Raw genomic sequence first — 15883 nt, 5'->3', positions numbered from 1 at the left:
ACACTTCTAGTTGGTGATGAATTGTATCTTGTTTCTTTTTAGTTGAAATATCTCTTTATTGATACAGTAGGCAAGGGGTTTAGGATACATTACAACATTAATTACACTTTTGTCTAACAATAGACTCAAACAGATGCCATATTCACTTTCTCTGTTGCTCTTGATAAGCTCCAACATTCTTCTGAGTTTCACTCGCTAGCAAGTTACAAAAGTTTCCCAGAATTTTACATCCTTTATCATGATATCCTACATATATCTCACGTTTATCTTCCGGATAGCACATCCCCTTTGCCCCCCCTTTTTTTTTATACACAAAAGAAATAAACAAATCAAACATTTTACAGAACCATAACCACATTTCTTAACTAACTAAAACATTTCAGTGGTACTAATAAGTGGCTCCACACTTCTTTCCCTTGGTGTCAAGTCCTAACTGGCGTCCCAAAGAAAGATAGTGACGTCGGACTTGAGTCTTAATTTTTTGGAGGGGTAGCTCTTTTTGGTGTTCCTAATCTGCTAGTCATCACTCTCCTATCTCTTTCCTCCCCACTAGGCTACTGTCTCCCGCATCATCCAGTAAAACCAGACCTTCATAAACTGGTCTCCGTTACCCTGAATAGTTGCGGCTATCTCTGACATCAAATATATATGTTTTATTTTATCTAGTACCTCAGTCCAACCTGGGGCTCCTACCTTCCAATGCCTTGCTATGCAGATCCTTGTTGCTGTACATAGAGTTTTAATGAAGGTAGTTATTGCCGTATTGTATGGTTTGATTCTGCAGTTTAGGAGAGCATGTTCAACTTTCAACGTTATTGGGTCTCATCACTTTTCTCAATAAATCTTGTAACTGGTCCCAAATAGCTTTAACCCCAGGGCATTCCCACCACATATGTATGTATGCCCTAGCTCCACACCCCTGTAGCATCCCATGCTCCCTTCAGGGGAGAAATGTTGTGTCTGTTCCGGGATAAGATACCACCTGAATATCTTGTTTCTTTTTAAAGGGGACTTTCTAATGCACTCATTTGTTAGAGTGAGTGAGTCTTCATTACTGAACTAGCTATGTGTAATGAGTCACACACTGCAGCCACATACATGACCAACTCAGGTTAGGTTAAAGGGGGTTATAAAATCACATTGGCAGCAGAATTAAACTGCAGCTTTATAGTTTAGAAACATTTTGCAAAAGACTAATGCTTACAATTTGTCTGTCAAATCAATAATAGAATAATATTATACCTTTCACTTTATTGTTTTTCTTGTCCACCATAAAAGGACCCTTACTTACTAATCACATCGCTTTCTGTTGGACAGATTATGAATAGAAATTTACACATGTGCAGTAAGCAAGAGAAAAAAAAAAATCTATACTACAAACCCCTTGTTTATTTCCCTTAATGTGTTTTAGCACTGATTCTATTCTAACAAACAGGTTATTATACATATGTTGTTATTGTTCTAGGCTTGCCCCCCATCATAGGTACTGAAAGGTTACCATGCTGTGCTACAAAGCGTCACAATAATATCTAGATTTAAACTACCTAGAATCACACCCTGGTATTGTAAACAATGCTTTTGCTTGCTATGGTCATCATTATCATTGATAATCTCTTACCGACTGATAAAAGGCCAGAATAACACACAAAGTACACTACCTGCTGGATAAGATGCATACATATTGAGGACTGAACACCATAAGCATTATTGACGATGTGGGGGAACATCATACTTTGCACAGATCACTGCCAATTCTTCCAACCTAATACAAGAGAACACAGTAAAAATACAGCAATAACCTCTGTTTTCACAATGATATATGTAAATGATGCCAAGATGTTGTAGGTCCCACCAAGCAATGTCTTACTCATGCATAGATAGTATCAGGAATGTACTAAACCCAAAAAAATATCATGTCATGATTGAGATAGAGAAAACAATTTTAAACAACATTCCAATTTACTTCTATTATCTAATTTGCTTCATTCTTTACATATTCTTTTTAGAGGAAATAGCAATGCACATGGGTGAGCCAATCACACAAGGAAGGCATCTGCGTGCAACCACCAATCAGTAGCTACTAAGCCTATCTAGATATGCTTTTCAGCAAAGGATAACAGGAAAATGAAGCAAATTAGATAATAGAAGTAAATTAGAAGGTTGTTTAAAAATTCAAGCTCTTTCTAAATGATGAAAGAAAAAATGTGGGTTTAATGTCCCTTAATATACGACTGGTAACAAAATATATATCAAGTAAACAAATCAGGCTGTTCCCTTTGTCCGGTCTGTCATAAAATATGGTGTTTGGGTTCAAGAAAAAAAGGACGCCTTCCAATTATCCCTCCGCTACAGTCAAAACTGTAAGATAGTATAGTAAGATGTCTTAAAGGTTTAAAGGGACAGTAAAGTTAAAATTAGACTTTCATGATTCAGATAGGGCAAGTCATTTTAAACAACTTTCCAAATTACTTTCAAATTTTCTTTGTTTTCTTGGTTATTCTTTGTTGAAGGCTAAACCTAGGTAGGCTCACAAACTGATTTCTAAGCCCTTGAAAGCCACCTCTTATCTCAATGCATTTTATTAGCTTTTCACAGCTAGACAGTGTTAGTTCACGTGTGCAATATAGATAACATTGTGCTCACTCTAATGGAGTTATTTATGAGTCAGTATTAATTGGCTGAACTGCAAGTTTGTAAAAAGCACTGAAATAAGGGGGCAGTCTGCAGAGGCTTAGATACAAGGTTACCTGATCATGTCCAAATTTAAAAAAAAATGTTTTCTAAAGTAATGTAACAATCACTGCAGAAAATAAATAAAATAATAAAAAAAGTGTTAGGCTATGAGTGGAAAATATCACATTTAACACTGTGTAGGTTTTTTAAAAATTACCTGTCAGGTACCCGGGGAGCAAAACAGGAAGTAGTAGAATGAACACAGAGGATATTCTCAGATCCAAGCTCCTGAATTTTGGTCTCTACAGAGTTTATGTCTGTTCGCAACTCATCTCCTTCCAACACATTTTCTATGATGACTGGCTCGAAACCTAAACAAGAGGGATAAAATGTTAGGTCTGATTGTCAAAGAAAAAAACAAAACAAAAACCGCACACACAAAAAAGGGCAAAAATAGGTGATTGTTTTAAACTAAATTGATTAGTTAAAGGGAAAATAAAAATGTATTTCCAAAAAAAAGGTTTGAACTATGCATAGTGAATAACTGTTACAATGCACTTTCATTGTTTATTTTGCTGGTTGCCCTGTAGTTTAGATCAGTAAAAATCCCTGTCCAGTAATGCATTTCATGTAACAAAGTACCCTGACTCTCCTGCACATTGCACAATGAGGGCTTGATATCTGCAGACGCTCATTTACATCTGTCCCTAATTGGCCAAAGCAAGAGAGTTACCAAAGAACTCCCAAAAGGCTTTCAAGGGAAATCTTGTTATTTAACAAATAACAGTTTAAAAGTTTTTAAAATGTATTTTGTATATAAATCTTTTTACAATACAGTGATGGATTTAGATACATGTGCAAACTTTTTTTACTTTAAAAGGGTCAGTTGTACTGTAAATATTGCAGTTTTCTTTCTGTTTATTTTTGTATATGAAATAGGTGTGTGTGTGTTAATAAAGTAGTATAGGTTATTTACTTCCTAAATGCTCTTTGGCTGATGGGTGCAATTCCAAATAGCTCTGTTGTTGTACAGGATTAGTTGTAGACAAGGGTAATTCACAGCACCAGTGTCTCCTGTGCTAGCTGCTAGGCCTCTCACCTAAGCCCCAAACATAGTATCACAGCAAAGAATGGCAGCAGCACCAGGAATTAATTCAATATTTATTCAAGTGCAAATAACCAGAGCGACGTTTCCTACAGTGTTGGCCTTAATCATGCATGCAATGCTGCTGCCATTCTTTGCTGTTGTACAGGATTAGGCCAGTGTAAGCTTAAAGGCACACTGTATTCTAAAAAGTGTTTCCTCTTAATGTGTTCCAAAATTACTTGTTATACTCACTGCAGAGTAATTAAATGAGAAATTGTTGTTTCTTTCCTAAGACATGGAGAGTCCACAACGTCATTCCAATTACTAGTGGGATATTCACTCCTGGCCAGCAGGAGGAGGCAAAGAGCACCCATAACCCCCAGTCATTCTCTTTGCCTCTGTCAATGGAGGAGGTGAAGTTTGGTGTCTGAAGATATCGATTCCTTTTTTGGGTGCTTTTCCCTGCCAGCAGGGATTTGGTTTTAGCTGTGTCCATGTCAATCTCTTGAGTAAGAGTAGTGGTGGCTTTTAGGCAGTTAGAAAGTAGTGAGGTAGTCCTTGCTCAGGTTTCTAACATATTTGCTGCCCTTGGTGTTGAAAGCAAGAGTTGGTTACTGTGTTCTTTCTTTTTTCTGCAGGTCCATGATAGATGTGGCCATCTATCACACCTAGAAGTGCTCCTGCCCTACTACAGATCAGGTATGTGCCTTTTTATCTTCCAGGTGGGAGGGACAGCACTTATACATTATATGGCCAAGGATCCCTAGTGGGGATTAGTGCCTATCCCTTTCAACAGCCATATATAAGGGATTTAATATGGGCAGTGGAGTCTATTTTTAAAGAAATGTACACCACACAGCGGTGAACCTAATAAACAGAGGACCCTGGTGCTGACATAAATATTAGGAGTGACAGTCTCCTTTTTCATGAGTCAGTGTACAGTGGATCGGCATTTCCTAACAGGATCTGGTTGTTGTTACTTTGAAAGCTGTATTCAGCTAATACTTAGGACACCAGTATGCTTTGAAACAGCAAGTGGGTTTAGTGAGCTCGCCGTGATCGTATATATTGAAAAGCGGTGTCATGGCCGAAATTGCGGTTCTCTGTTGAAGCTCTGTTTTAGATTGGCGCCTGCTGTACAGGGCTGCTTTCTAACTTTCAGAGCAAGTAATTTAGGGCTGCATTTGGCGCAGATATCAAAATGGCACTGTTATACAATTCCATTTCAGGGCGCTGATGTTTGAGTGCCGGTGTAGGGAGACAATTGGAGCTTTCTATTTAGGAAGCTTGCACGACGATCCCATATCCATTTTATATTGGGAGTTTGTGTCAGTGAGGGTAATAGTATTTTTTGCTACATTAGCTACGTAGCAAACTAGCCACTGACTCCAACGCTTCTCTTTTAGTTCGAGGGGCTGAGAAGTGGGGCTTTTTGCGGTATATGGCCGCTTATGTCTTTGTCACAGTTTTATTATATCAACTTAATAGCTTGGTATCTAGGATAGTTGATATTCAAAATTGATTTCTTTATAAGAGTTCATGCACAAACTGTGTCAAGTTGATAGAGTTCCCTGTTTTCAAAAGCGTGGGGGTTAATAGTTTGTCTCTAATTGCACTTGTGTTCAGACCGCCCTGCCATATATTTTTGATGGGTTTAGCGTCTTGCCTATTCTCAATACAGACCTTTTATAGAAGGTCTTTTATGGTTTTACCCTGTGTAATTTTTTAAGGTAGCCTTTTATTGAGCTGGTGTGCTACTCAGAAGTGTTTGCTGTCTGTATTCACTAGAGTGAATAAGTGAAGCAGGGTAATTTATTGTGCTTTTATTTTTCTGTGTCCTCTGGGTTTACTTTGTACATCTGGCTGACATGTAGGGACTATGATGTCCTTTAGTTCAGGTGTGACGATGGTAACTTTTATTCTTCTGTAGTAGAGGACTATGGTTCTGAATCGTTTGTTTAAATGAAAAACCCATTCTCAGAGGCTATTTTTATTTAATCTAAGCTCATATTTCTGTATATTCAGAATTTATGCTTTGCTATGGCTTAGGATTTGGCGCCATCGTGTGGTTCTTTGAGATTGTTGCATCTGCTCTAATAATGCTTATATTTTGTATCAGAGCATGCAATTTTATTTCTCTATGGCAGCTTTCTCTATCTTTTTTAGATGTCCATACGACGTTCAGTACCTCAAATAGGTTGGAGGTTTTTATGCCTTATCTCTATTTATCAGATATTTTTTGTCTGAGAGTGAATTTATGTCTCATATATGAATCTACATAGTCTATAGAGGTGACAGGCGGCTTCTCTTCCTTGGGACTTAAAGCTTAAGCATTTATTTGTGTTCCCTAATTTTGATTTAGGGGACCCTTTTTTATATAACCTATCCAAGTTGGAGATGATGTCTCCATGTCTGTGATTCCTGGGTTACTCTCTGTAACTTGTATATTTATATCTTCTTAGTGTTTTTTGACTCGAAGATATTTGCTTATGTCGCCATATTCTTTGTAATAGGCACAATTTTATATTATCCTCATGGATTTTGAACTAGTGTCTGTACAGGACACTGATAGTTTTTATTCTCTTGTTGCCATATGAAAACTAGTCACGTAAATAGAAAGGCTTTCTTAAACTGACCTTGTTAGCACAGTAGGTAGTGCGTCAGTTTCATTGTCTGAAAGTCGTGAGTTCAGGCCTCACACAAGGCTCTTGCACTTTCTCAATTCTTGTTATCTTAAGAGCACCTATCCTCTTTGGGATCCAGTTCTTATGGAGGAACAGTGATAAGGATCTATTCAAATCCTTTGGTAAAAAAGAGGGAATTTTGCCCCATCCTAATCCTAAAAAGTGTCTCTACCTATTTCTCAGGGTTCCGTCCATCCTTCCATTGGTTCTGGAAGGCCAGTTCTTGTCGACTATAGACCTGCAGGACGAGTATATACATGTTTTTCAGCTCTGGGATCATTCCCAGTTTATGAGGTTTGCCTTTCTGGTAAAGGGGTGGCTTTGTGATGTCTCTACCACTCCTGATTTAGAAGGTTTTGGTTTTGATCCCAAGTACAACTCCTGCTTCCTCATATGACGTGTGCTTCTAGTGAAGCAAGCTTTACAATGGAATTTTTCAAGCTTTTTCAGTTTGTAGCTTTTCCATTTGACCTTGCCACGGCTCCAGTTCTTCACAACAGTGGGTACAGATCCCTGGAAATTGCAGTGGCACTTTGCCTAGACAATGTTTTGGCTTAGGCGTCATCTTTTCATCTAGCATAATCTCATACAGAGATGTTCTTTTCTTTTCTACGTTCCCACGAGAGGAAATGTGGATCTGGAATATGGTTCCCTTGTTCCAGCTACAAGGGTATGTCATTAGGAACAATCAGAGATCCCTGTACAGGAATACTTTCCTGGCGGATGTCAGTATTTATATTCTAGCCTCGTTCCTTTCTCTCCAGTCTGCTATTCGTCCATCGGTGACTTAATGCTTGGAGGTGATTGGTCTGATGTTTATTCCATGGGAAATCATTCCTTTTGCTCGATTCCATCTCAGAGCTCTACAATTATGCATGCTCAGGCAGTGGAACGGAGACTTTTCGGATCTGTTGCAGAAGATAGATCTGAATCCTCTATCTCGTGGTGGATTTCTCAGGTTCATCCGTCGCAGGGCACATGCTTCCGGTGACACTCCTTGGGGATTGTATCTACGGACGTCAGCCTGTGGCTGGGGAGCAGTCTGGGACTCTTTAAAGGCTCAGGGCCTATGGACTTTAGAGGAGTCTTCTCTCTCCATAAAGATATTGGAGTTGAGAGCGATCTTCAATGCCCTGTCGGCTTGGCCTCAGTTGCCGGGTAGTGGGCTCTTCATCCGGTGGTGTTTCCTCCAGGTCAACCCTCAAGTGGGGGGGGTGCCGGAGTTGGATCTGATGGCGTCTTGTCAGAACGCTAAGCTTCCAAGGTACGTTTCAAGGTCAGAGATCCTTAGGCCGCCCTGATAGATGCTCTGGCAGTTCCTTGGGTTTTCAGTCTAGCATTCCTGTTTCCTCCGTTTGCGCTCATTCCCTCGAGTATTTGCTCGTATCCAACAGGGGAGAGGAGCATCTGTAATTCTGATAGCTCCTGCATGGCATTGCAGGATCTGGTTTGCAGACCTAGTGAAGATGTCATCTCTTCCTCCTTGGAGGTTTTATCTGAGGAAGGACCTTCTAACTCAATGTCCTTCCTCCACCTAAATACTGTTTCTCTGAAGCTGACTGCATGGAGTTTAAACGCCTAGGTTCTGACTAAGCATGGATTTTCTGAGTCATTCATTGATACTATGATTCAGGCTCACAGGCCTATTAATGGTAAGATTTACCATAAGGTATGGCGTACATACCGCTATTGCTGCGAATCAAGGGGCTACTCTCTGCAAGGTCAGATTTCTGCATTATCTATTATTTTTTCATAAGTGTCTGGCGGATATGCCAGATGTTCAATCTTTTTGTCAGGCCCTGGTTAGTATTAGGCCTTTGTTTTTCCTGTTGCTCATTCTCGGAGCCTTAACCTAGTTCTTAGAGTTTTTGCAGCAGGCTCCATTTGAGCCAATGCATTCCATAGATATTAAGCTGTTATCTTGGAAGGTTTTGTTTCTTATTGCTATTTATTCTGCTCAGAGAGATTCTGAACTCTCGGCTTTGCAGTGCAATTTGCCTTACCTTATTTTTTATATGGATACGGCGATCCTTCGTACTAAATTGGGGTTTCTCCCTAAGGTGGTTTCAGATAGAAATATTAATCAGGAAATTGTTGTTCCTTCTCTGTCTTAATCCTTCCTTTCATAAGGAACGTCTGTTGCACAACTTGGATGTTGTGCGCGCTCTAAAATTTCTACTAAGGATTTTCGCCAGTCTTCTGCCCTGTTTTGTTTGTTTCTCTGGAAAGCGTAAGGGTCAGAAGGCTACTTCTACTTCTCTTTCCCTCTTGTTGAGAAGTATGATTCATTTAGCTTATGAGACTGCTAGACAGCAGCCTCCTGAGAGACTTACAGCTCATAGTCTCTCTAGGGCTGTTTCCTCTTCTTGGGTTTTCAAAAATGATGCTTTGTGGAACAGATTTGCAAGGCTGCAACTTGGTCCTTTTTTGCATGCTTTTAGCAAATTCTACAAATTTTATATTTTTGCCTCGGCTGAGGCTTCCTTTGGGAGAAAGGTTCTTTAAGCGTGGAGCCTTCTGTTTAGGTCTGCCTGTCTTGTTCTCCCTCCCTGTTCATTCCATGTCCTCTAGCTTGGGTATTGGTTCCCACTAGTAATTGGAATGATGTTGTGGACTCTCCATGTCTTAGGGAAAAAAGGTTTATGCTTACCTGATAAATTTCTTTCTTTTCAGACATGGAGAGTCCACGACCCCAATGTTTAGATTAGACAGTAAGTTATTACTAAACCTCAGGCACCTCTACACCTTTGTGTTATCTTCTTTTTCCATTTCCCTTCGGCTGACTGACTGGGGGTTATGGGTAAGGGAAGTGGCACTTAACAGCTTTGCTGTGGTGCTCTTTGCCTCCTCCTGCTGGCCAGGAGTGAATATCCCACTAGTGACTGGAATGACGTTGTGGACTCTCCATGTCCGGAAAGAAAGAAATGTATCAGGTAAGCATAAATTTTGTTTTCAGTGTTAATTTTTTATTAGAAATAGCTGGTTTTGCTCATTAAAATCATCACCTTTTCTTCTCTAGGACATGCCCATGGAAAAGCAGATATGTTTTATATGTCTCAATATAGTTAGGTATTGAAATGATAAATTATGGCAGGGCACAACCATCTATTTCAAATGCAAAAATCTCTCCTAACCCCCACTGGGAGGATTAATTAGTGCTATTGTCTACTATTTGCATAACTACTGAGAATGTGTTATTCATATTTTCATTGTAGGTGGTGGTTTCTACAGGCAAAAGCAGCTTTTTCAAATAAATGTAAGGGAGCCATTTGCAAACAATCAAATACACTCCAGCAGGTAAAATACACATTAAAGGGGATAATATGATTGCTCTATTGCTCAGAGCAGTAATGCATTAGTGGGAGCTAGCTTTAAACACCTGGTGAGCCAATGACAAACAAATGTAAGCATCCACCAATGGCGTAGGATATGTACATCTTAGAGTGTTCTCCACAGAACATTTTGCCAGCCGGGTGGAATTATGAAGTAGCCGGGTGGGGGCAGTGTAATATTTTCTAATGTTATATCATTTTCTTCTATCCAAAGAACAAATTAGTTGAATAATTGAACATAAGGGTATCTAATGATAATTTGTGTAAAAAAAATTTTTACATTTTTAATATTAGCTCATTTTAGATTAATATTGGCTAAAATTTTAACCGGGTGGTCAGTAAAATCAGCCGGGTGGTGCACTTGACAAAAAGGTCCTGGGGAGAACACTTTCTTATTCAACAAAGGATACCAGAGAAGTAAATCTGAAAGTAGAAGTACATTTAAAAGTGTCTTAGAATTACATGCTCTATTTAAATCATGCATTTTCCATTTTCTATCCCTTTAAACAACAAAACAGTAATTTATTCAGTAAGGAAACATTTTTAAAAATAAAAAAAAATCTTATAGATTGGACTACAATAAACATTAAACTATATATTTCTAGAGATGCCAGTTGTATTCAGTTGGAATGAGTAGTATTCCGACTGCCTTTCCTGTACAAGGAATAAAAAAAAAAATGGACACAGCTGATAGCACTGGGTTCCAATGTAGGCATACAACTGACAAGGTCTGCAAGAAATTTATCAGATGTCTAATGCAGGCATAGGGTTAAATATGCCTCATAAGGGTTATGGGCATATACACTGTATATGGGCCAAAAGCATGTGGACACCCTTACTAATTATTGAGTGTGGGGTGTTTCAGCCACACCCATTGCAAACAGTTGCATAACATCCAGCACATAGCCACAAAATCTCTATAAACAAACAATGGCAGTACAATGGGTCGTATTGAAGAGGCACTACCATTGGATGCCACCTATGGCATCTGCTTCCGGTCAACTGTAAGTGCTATTATTGTGAAGTGGATGCATCTAGAAGCAACAACAGCCCAGTCACAAAATAGTACAACCACACAAACTCACAGAGTGGGCCTGCTGAGTGCAGAGGTGTTTAGCACGTAAATATTGCCTAGCATCTGCTGCATCACTCAATATAGAGTTCCAAACAGTCTCTGAAAGCAACAACAGCACAAGAACTGTGCATTGGGAGTTTTCATGAAATAGTTTTCCATGCCCGAGCGACTGTGCACAAACCTCACAACAATATGTTTACTGCCAAGTGTAGGCTAGAGTGGTGTAAAGCATCACACTATTGGACTTTTGAGCAGTGGAAACCAGTTCTCTGAAGTGATGAATCTGGGTGAGGGGATGCCAGGAGAATGCTACCCATCAGAATGCATAGTGTGTACAGTAAAGTTTGGTTGGAGAGGGATAATGGTCTGGGGCTGTTTTTCAGGGTTTGTGCTAGACCCATTAGTTCCAGTGAAGGGTCATCTTAATGCTACAACAGCAATTTAGACAATTGGGGTGCTTCACACTTTGTGACAACAGTTTGGTGAGGGTTTTTTTCCTGTTCCAGAATGACTGAGCCCCTCTGCACAAAACAGGGTCAGAACATGGTTTGATGAGTTTGATGTGGAGGAACTTGAGTGGCCTACACAGAGCCCTGACCACAACCCTAATGAACACCTTTTGGCACAAAATTGAACACTGATTGCAAGCCAGACCTTCTTGTCCTACATCAGTGCCTGGCCTCACAAATGCACTTTTGGTTGAATGAGCACAAATTCCCACAGACATGCTCCAAATTCATGTGGAAAGATTTTTCTGAGGAGATGTGGCTGTAATAGCAGCAAAGGGGAGCCAACTTCATATTAACGCCCATTGTTTTGAAAAGTTCCAATTAGCTCAGATAGATGTGATCAAGTGTCCAAATACTTTTGGCCATATAGTGTAACCCACAGGCTGCAGGCAAAGTGGGCTGAAGATCCATTAAGGAATATGGTAAACAAAATTCAGTAGAAAAACAGAAAAAGTGAGTGGGCTCCACCGTGTATTAAAATATAGCCTTTATTGATACAAAACAGGTGCTAAAAGATAGTTGTATGGCTAATGCGTTTTAGCATTGCACCATATTCATAGACATACAGCAAACAAGCTCATGGCAACTGATTATCATTAAAACACCTACGGCTTTCTCTGCATTACTCACTGGTCATCCATTATTGTGTAGGACAGCTAGAAATCCTATATTACCTATACTTATTTATTTTCTAATGGCTAGATTACGAGTTTTGCGGTAAGAGCTGCTCGGTGCTAACTTGCAAGTTATTGTCACCGCTGCTATTACAGGTTTGCATAACCCGGCGTTATCAGGCAATATTACAGCGTAAAGCAAAATTGAGCTCCATACCACATTCCAATACCAGCGCTGCTGGTTGAGCTGGTTTTATGTGCTCGTGCACGATTTCCCCATAGACATCAATGGGGAGAGCAGGCTAAAAAAAAAAAAGCATAACACCTGCAATAAAGGAGAGTAATGCTCCATAACGCAGCCCCATTGATTCCTATGGGGAAATAAAATTTATGTTTACACCTAACACCCTAAAATAAACCCCGAGTCTAAACACCCCTAATCTGCCGCCCCCCGACACCTACATTACACTTATTAACCCCTAATCTGCCGCCCCAACATCGACACCACCTACATTACACTTATTAACCCCTAATCTGCCACCCCCGACATCGCAGACACCTACATTATACTTATTAACCCCTAATCTGCCGCCCCCGACATCGCCGACACCTACATTACACTTATTAACCCCTAATCTGCCGCCCCCAATGTTGCCGCCACCTACCTACACTTATTAACCCCTAATCTGCCACCACCAATGTTGCCACCACCTACCTACACTTATTAACCCCTAATCTGCCGCCCCCAATGTCGCCGCCACCTACCTACACTTACACGGAGCATCCTTTTCTTAAGCGACTGAACAATGAAGGTTCCTTTAAGGGACGTCATCCAAGATGGCGTCTCTTGAATTCCGATTGGCTGATAGAATTCTATCAGCCAATCGGAATTAAAGGTGAAAAAATCCTATTGGCTGATTGGATCAGCCAATAGGATTGAGCTTGCATTCTATTGGCTGTTCCAATCAGCCAATAGGATTTTTTCACCTTTAATTCCGATTGGCTGATAGAATTCTATCAGCCAATCGAATTTAAGGGACGCCATCTTGGATGACGTCCCTTAAAGGAACCTTCATTCTTCAGTCGCCGTTGTAAGAATAGGATGCTCCGCGTCGGATGTCTTGAAGATGGAGCCGCTCCGCACCGGATGGATGGATTCTGCCGGCTTGGATGAAGACTTCGGCCCGCTTGGATGAAGACTTCTCCTGGCTTCGTTGAGGATGGATGTCGGTTCTTCAAAAACTGTAAGTGGATCTTCGGGGGTTTAGTTATGAGTTTTATGTTACAACCCATAACTACTGACTTTCAGTTTATGGTATGGATCTTGGCGGTTCTTCAAAAACTGTAAGTGGATCTTCGGGGGTTTAGTTATGAGTTTTATGTTACAACCCATAACTATTGACTTTCAGTTTATGGTATGGATCTTGGCGGTATAGGCTGTACCGCTTACTTTTTGGCCTCCCAGGTAAACTCGTAGTACCGGCGCTATGGAAGTCCCATTGAAAAAGGACTTTTTGAAAGCTGCGGTAGTTATGTTGCGTTACAGCCAAAAAAAGTGTGCGGTGCAGCTAAACCTGCAAGACTCGTAATACCAGCGGTAGTGAAAAAGAGCCTTAACGCTGCTTTTTCACTCATAACGCAAATCTCGTAATCTAGCCGTAAGCTCTCTAAAAGTGCATTTCCTGTGTCAATCTTAAGCATATTTCTCAGCGCATATAAACAGCTAGTCTAAGGTTTAATGTTTGACTGAGGATTTCTGACGGATGAGGCCTCATATGCTACCAAACTCAGGGAACAACTTTAACAGATGTTAATGCTTCAATAAGTGTCAGTTTGTCTTATAGATGGGATATCTGCTTCTTAATAAGACTTTTTGCTTTCTTTTGTAATATTATCCTTTTTCCCCAATGGTCAAGAAACAATGAGGCATTGCCTGTATGAAGTATAAAAGACCAAGTGATTACTTTCACGGTTGTCAATTTATATTTTTAAGCCTGAAGGAATTGTAATGCTCTGCTCAGCTGAATTCAAAGCATTCTATTTGATTCTCCATTTACAACAGTTAATGATTAAAAATAGTTATTTCAGATGCTGCTTGATATAGGACAGCTAAAAAAAAAATAACCCTCTCTTCTGCACATGTTAAAATGCAAATAAAATAAATAAATATATATATATATATATATATATATATATATATATATATATATATATATATATATATATATATATATATATATATATATATATATATATATATATATACACACACACATACACACAAAACTTTAAAACTCCATTTTAAGAATAAGGATTATCTATTAAATGAAAGGGAAAAAAATAAAAAATAATAAAATACTGTATTTACCTGCAGTGATCATCGATTTGAAACATGATTTTTGGTCTATCCTTGGCCATATGATATATTTTGCCTTTGGCCTTTTATATCGGAGAGTCAAAAAGCAAAGGGTTAAACTCATGCCAGTTGCCATGGGAACCACAAAGCAGCTGGTCGCTGTTCGTACACCTAGGATATTACATTAGAAAAATAATTATTACTTCATCAGGTAACATTTCACCAAAAAAAAAAAATTCACATTCTTTAAAACACCACATACCAGACATTTTTATAATGTCCAACATTATTGCATTTGTTAGCTTATTCAAAAGGCTGGACCCCCGCTGCCTTTGGCTGGACTGCTGATATATCACCAGACCTTCCAATCCCATGTATTAATCTAAAGAAAAAGGGAATAGTTTAAGAAAAATACTAAAATGTTCTATATGTAGGTTAATTTCACTAGAAAATACTCAACAGTCTTACTCCTAATGAGGGTATAAACAGAATAGACCACTCCCCCTCATATCACCTGGAAATTAAACACTTTAAGACAGTAATATAAAATGTTTGATTAAATCACAATAAAAAACTTTTTGCAATATACATTATTTGTTTTGGAAGTTTATCTAATTAAAATAAGAATATTGTGGGCTTTCCAATTTCTGTTATTAAAAGTGGAGGTGCAGACTGCTATATTCCTCACAGTCATTGCCTGCACATTCTAATGACGCATTTATAACTGCCTCTAATTGGCCTCAGCAAAGAAATAATGCCTTTTGCTTTATGTACACTAAAGCTTTACACTTACTATTTCAATATTTAAACAACGAATATAATTAAAAAAAAATACTTCTGCATATTATTCTCAGGCTAATATTTACTTTGAATACTTTAGTCTATTTAGAATTTATTTAGTATTCATAGCCCTTTTAAAAGGAACTTTAAAGGGACATAAGAAAGCAATAATAAAATGCTGTAATGTGATAGGACATTATATTATTACACTATTGCTTGAACATTATGTGTTTAACACCTTTGTGAGGGTTAATATCGGCCTAAATGGACTATAGGTCCAGAGTTCAACTTGGCTGTACATGCTAGCAAATGTGGAATGTACTGTTTTTGTTTTAAACCTTTGAAACTGATATTTATTTAAAGGACCAGTCAACAAAGTAGATTTGCATAATCAACAAATGCAAGATAACAAGACAATGCACTAGCACTTTGTCTGAACTTTAAATGGAGTAGTAGATTTTATTCTGACAATTTTAAAAGTTATGTCTATTTCCACTCCCCCTGTATCATGTAACAGCCATCAGCCAATCACAAATGCATACACCTACCATGTGACAGCCATCAGCCAATTACAAATGCATGCACGTACCATGTGACAGCCATCAGCCAATTACAAATGCATGCACGTACCATGTGACAGCCATCAGCCAATTACAAATGCATGCACGTACCATGTGACAGCCATCAGCCAATCACAAATGCATATACGTTTATTCTGTGAATTCTTGCACATGCTCAGTAAGAGCTGGTGACTCAAAAAGTTTAAATATAAA

At 38.9% G+C, this 15883-nt stretch overlaps 1 protein-coding gene across 1 annotated transcript in view; it reads right to left on the bottom strand.

Annotated features, from left to right (window-relative positions):
* SEPSECS (Sep (O-phosphoserine) tRNA:Sec (selenocysteine) tRNA synthase) overlaps positions 1-15883 on the bottom strand; it is a 139956-nt gene that overhangs the window by 112491 nt on the left and 11582 nt on the right. Inside the window, 6 exon segments of the mRNA XM_053704085.1 lie at positions 1659-1721; positions 1723-1762; positions 2891-3044; positions 14343-14501; positions 14593-14653; positions 14655-14712. Coding sequence (XP_053560060.1) covers positions 1659-1721; positions 1723-1762; positions 2891-3044; positions 14343-14501; positions 14593-14653; positions 14655-14712 — 535 coding nt within the window.

This window comes from Bombina bombina, chromosome 2, assembly GCF_027579735.1.
Source record: "Bombina bombina isolate aBomBom1 chromosome 2, aBomBom1.pri, whole genome shotgun sequence".
Lineage (NCBI taxonomy): Eukaryota > Metazoa > Chordata > Amphibia > Anura > Bombinatoridae > Bombina > Bombina bombina.
This window is presented reverse-complemented; position numbering and strand designations above follow the sequence as displayed.